At 41.9% G+C, this 4974-nt stretch overlaps 3 protein-coding genes across 3 annotated transcripts; all 3 read left to right on the top strand.

Moving 5' to 3' along the window:
• Window positions 1-9: 9 nt before the first annotated feature.
• On the top strand, window positions 10-1341 carry TM35_000541390 (surface protease GP63; the record flags this gene model as incomplete). The annotated part of the gene is made up of 1 exon (XM_029030764.1): window positions 10-1341. One exon carries the CDS (start codon window positions 10-12, stop codon window positions 1339-1341), a length of 1332 nt encoding a protein of 443 aa, XP_028877981.1.
• Window positions 1342-2288: 947 nt separating this feature from the next.
• On the top strand, window positions 2289-3566 carry TM35_000541380 (surface protease GP63; the record flags this gene model as incomplete). Its single annotated transcript, XM_029030763.1, has 1 exon — window positions 2289-3566. One exon carries the CDS (start codon window positions 2289-2291, stop codon window positions 3564-3566), a length of 1278 nt encoding a protein of 425 aa, XP_028877980.1.
• A 12-nt stretch (window positions 3567-3578) lies between these two features.
• TM35_000541370 (putative surface protease GP63, putative,metallopeptidase) lies at window positions 3579-4508 on the top strand (the record flags this gene model as incomplete). The annotated part of the gene is made up of 1 exon (XM_029030762.1): window positions 3579-4508. The coding sequence occupies one exon, from the start codon at window positions 3579-3581 to the stop codon at window positions 4506-4508; it is 930 nt and encodes a 309-aa protein (XP_028877979.1).
• Window positions 4509-4974: the final 466 nt, after the last annotated feature.

Genomic DNA, 4974 nt, shown 5'->3' with positions numbered 1-4974 from the left:
ACAAAGCAAATGGTTCGTCAGGGTATTTCTGTGCGTGGTAAAAGCAATATTTCTTTTGTGGTTTCCCAAAATACACGACGAGAATCTATTGGACACTACAATTGTGAAAACGTCCAGGGTATGGAGTTGGAGGATGAGAATCCATATGCAATGATAAGACCAGGAAGTCAAGCATCAGAACGAAGCAGACGCCCAAGAGGACATCAGACGGTACTAGGGGGGCCACGACAAGGAAGAAGAAATCGACAAATACTGCCATCTTCTGCAGCGCAAGAGGCATCTGTGCGTGAAGAGTATGATCAACCAGAGGTTCAAGGAAATATCCCATCAGCAGATTTCGATCATCATATGAACCTAACTGAGTCATTTAATTATAACAGACCGTTACCGCGATCTCCCTATCGTTTGGGCGCACACACTGCCAATGCAGATGGAGGGTCATCTCGTTCAACCTTCGTGGAGAAACTAAAATCTTCATACAGTAACATACCTTCATTTTCTCATTGGAAGCGACGAAACGCTAAGGACGAGTTAATGGTTGGTTTCGTCGGTGCTGGGTACTACACCGCACTCACATTGGGAGCTTTCGCTGATCTGGGCTACTACAGAGTTAATTGGGCAATGGCAGAGCAGATGAGTTGGGGCAATAAAGCTGGTTGTGAATTTTTGAATGATAAATGTGTGAAGGAAGGCAGTACTAAATTCCCTGATATGTTCTGCACAACCGAATCCACAGATGGTACTGATTCACTACAGTGCACATCTGACCGCCAGTCGATGGGGAGATGCGGCATTCAAACCTATGAGAGGGACCTTGAGGGACAGTTCCAATACTTTTCTGACGCAATGACAGGAGGTGAAAGGGCGTCTCAAATGGATTATTGCCCTTTTATTACAGCAGAGTCAGGTTTCAGTTGCATCAATGGGGAGCAGAGTGATAATATGCCTGGAAGTTTAATTGCTGCCAACTCACGTTGTGTACAGGGGGAGAATCTGATCGCTGACGATACAGCTGTTGGTGCCGTGTGTGTGGAAGTGTCTTGCAAGTTCAAAGTGGTAAGTGTGCGGTACAGTGGAAACATTGAGTGGCACAGTTGTTATGAAGGGGAAACCCTAACTGTGAACAGCGGTGCACTACAAGGTAAAATTGTGTGCCCCAAATACGCTGATGTGTGCAATACAATCAACAGAAAGGTGGATGAATCCCAGGGTCCACGAACACGAGCAGCGATAATGGGGGTTCGTGGTAATGATGGGAACACTGATGGTAGTGTGACTGCTGCTATTTTTGCGCCACTTTTGTTCATTTTCTTGGCCGTGTCTACAATAATGGCTCCATGAGCTCTGGCTCTTATTTACATATGTGTGGAGTGAGATGATGTGTGCTTTTGTTTTAATTTCTGTACATCAGTTTAATTCTCGTTTGGAATTAATTAAATTGCTTAATTGAATTACATGTGATCCCACGCCTGTTTTTTGCTCGATATCATTGGAATGTTCTGTATTACTTGATAACAATGACTGCATGAACAGACGTTGGTGAATCATATGAATTTTTCTCTTGTTTTAATTTCTGCACATCACTTTAATTTTCTTTGGGCTATAATTAAATTGCTTTTTTTTTAATATATGTGATCCCTCGTCTGTTCTTGCTTAACCTCATTGTGATGTTATGTATTACTTGATAACAATGACTGCATGAACAGACGTTGGTGAATCATATGAAATTTGTTTTCTTTATTTGTGTTTGTGGAGGATAGTAGGAGAATCAAGGGGTTTTGAACCATTGCTTTTCTTTCTTTTAATGAGTGTTCTTCTTGGGTGGAATACACACTGGTAAATGATCTTTTTCTTCTTGCAACACGTGCCGGGCTGAACCCTAAATACTTACTGCTGAGGCTTTGGAACCACGGGGAGCAGCTGCTGGAGTGCGTGGGTTTTCTTTTTTTCTTTTCTACTTTTATGGGTAATAATATAATGGAGTGATGTGGCGTGGAGTGTCTACAGCAGTTCTGGATGTTTCGTACTCCGCCCTCACCATTCTCTGTTATTCATTTCCTTTTATTATTATTCTTGTTGTTGGTTATGGTGTGGCCTGTGTTCTTGCCCACTGGTTGGTGCAGTGGAGATTCTCTCTCTCTCTCTCTCTCTTTCCCTTTCTCTGCTTAGTTTCTTTCTCTGTAGGGTTCCCTTAGTGTATGCTGTTACTGNGTCTCTTCTTGTTTGCTCCGTTGCTCCTTCTGTACTGCACCCTTGTCACTCTTGCTGTGACAGAGCACCACCGCTGCATGCACGATACTGTTGCTATGCGTGTTGGTGTTGGTTCTACCGTTGAGTCTGACGAGGAAATAACAAAAAAAAGGGAAGCTCAACAAACTCTATTTTCTTCCAATAATCAACCAACTCCTGCAGGCAGAGAAGAACCAGTTGGGGAAGGTTGGGGACCGATTCGCATTAAACTTGTCACTGATAATTTGGAAAAGGCTGGACATGATTGTACTGGCAAAGAAACCAATAGAATTACAACCTTATTAAAGGAATATTTTACTTGCACAGAAAATGATGTCTTGACAGAAGAGAAAAAGAAAATTCTTGTGGATGAGATTCTCCCTGAGGCAATTAAACTGCACGAGCAACGCCTTTTTGTTCAGCCTTTGAAGGGTCCTATTGTCGTACCGAATTTCTCTGATGAGAATCTTTGTTCCCAGTTCATTCCAACAACTGCTGAAAGTACTCCTATTTCCGATTATGATATGGTGCTGTACGTTGCTGCTACACCGACGCCTGAAGGGACTTTTGCGTGGGCGGCAACATGTGCGATATTAAGTTCTAATGGCCGTCCAGTTATTGGGATCATTAATTACGGTCCACGGTATATTGTGGCCACACCACAGCGTGTCCGCGTTGCTGCTCATGAGATTGCCCATGCACTTGGATTCAGTTTCTCTGAGATGGAAAGGAAAAATATGTTGCCGATCTGGAACAATAGCTACAACCGCTTTGATGTACCGCTTGTTAATTCTTCAAATGTACTGAGAGAAACCAAAAATCATTATAACTGCAATTCTGCGGAGGGTATGAAGATACAAAATGAACTGTTTTTTATGCAGCTGAAGAGCAATATGGCGGCGCAAACTGTAAGTTTGGAAAGTCCATTACGATCTTCTTTACTGTCAGCAGTGCAAGCGGAATTTACTGAAGAAGAGCGCTCAATGGAAGGTGCTGAGCCACACATGGGAGAAAATCATTTAAGAAACGCAGATACTCATAGTACGTCGGAAATAACAAGTGGGTCATCAAATTTACGTGGAAACAGAAATTCATATCTTCTTAAATCTGCAACGAAGGCAAGCAACATCGCTGGACTTACCACATCGTTCCCCCAAAAAATGAATGAAAGAATAGAAGAGGTGCAAAAGAGAAGAGTTCCGCCACGTTATATAATCACGCTCCCATCTTCTCACTGGAGTCGTCGTATTGCAAAGGATGAGTTGATGGTTGGTCTCGTCGGTGCTGGGTACTACACCGCAATTACAATGGGAGCTTTCGCTGATCTGGGCTACTAAGTTAATTGGACAATGGCAGAGCAGATGAGTTGGGGCAATAACTCTAACTGTGAATTCTTAAATAAAAAGTGCGTTAACAACGGGGAAACGAAGTTCCCCGATATGTTCTGCACAACCAAGAGCGGTGATAACCCTAACATTCCTGCAGGATTACAGTGCACATCTGACCGCCAGTCATTGGGCACTTGCAGCAGCATTGAAGCAAAAAAAACAGTTGATAATCTTGCAGAGCATTTTCAATATTTTTCAGAGAACAATAAGGTTGGTTCAGAAGAATCTGAACAAATGGATTATTGTCCTATTATTATGGCAAAGAAAGGTTACAGTTGCATCAATGGTGAGCAGAGAAATAAAATGCCTGGAAGTTTAATTGTTAACAACTCACGTTGTGTGGAGGGTAATGAACTAAAGACTATCAAAGATGAAGCAGCAGTTGGTGCCGTGTGTGTGGAGGTGTCTTGCAAGTTCAACAAGGTAATTGTGCGATACAGTGGAAACGATAAGTGGCACAGTTGTCCTGAAGGAAAAAATCTAACTGTGAATGGGAGTGTACTGAAAGGTGAAATTGTGTGCCCCAAATACGCTGATGTGTGCAATACAATCAACAAAACTCTGGATGAATTACAAGGTCCACAAAAAGACCCAGACCCTGTTAAAGAAGTCCAAACAAGTCAACCAGAAGTCACTGAGACCACTGGAACACCCAAACCAACTGAAAATGCTGGTAACCAGGGAGTTACTTCACCGGTGGTACAAAATGAGGCAATTACGACCACAGAATCAAAACCCAGTGAAACTAAGGAAGGAAGAATTACCTCATCTGTGAGTGGGCAGAATAATAATAGTACTGCGAAAAAAGGCGCTGATGGTTCTTTTAAAGCTTCTCTTTTCGCGAGTGTTATGTTTGTTTTCTTGACACTCTCTATGATAATGTTGCCATGAGCTCAGTCTCTTATATACATTTGTGTGGAATGCGATAATTCGTTTTCTTTTTTTTTGTTTCTACACATCACTTTAATTTCTTTGGGCTTTAATTAAATTGCTTTATTGAGTTATATATGATGCCTTGCCTGTTTTTAATCAATGTCATTGTGATGTGCCGTATTTACTTGATAACAATGACTGCATGAACAGACGTTGCTGAATCATATGAAATTTGTTTTTTTTCGTGTGTGTGTGTGTGTATGTTAACAGGGAAAACAAGGGGTTTTAAAGCATTGCTTTTCCTTCTTTTAATGAGTGTTCTTTTTGGGTGAAATACACACTGGTAAATGATCTTTTTCTTTTTGCAACACGTGCCGGGCTGAACCCTAAACACTTACTGTTGAGGCTTTGGAACCACGGGGAGCAGCTGCTGGGGTGCGTGGGTTTTCTTTTTTTCTTTTCTACTTTTATGGGTAATAATATA

The sequence above is a fragment of the Trypanosoma theileri genome (genome assembly GCF_002087225.1).
Source record: "Trypanosoma theileri isolate Edinburgh chromosome Unknown TM35_Tth_54_V1, whole genome shotgun sequence".
Taxonomy (NCBI): Eukaryota; Euglenozoa; class Kinetoplastea; order Trypanosomatida; family Trypanosomatidae; genus Trypanosoma; species Trypanosoma theileri.
This window is presented reverse-complemented; position numbering and strand designations above follow the sequence as displayed.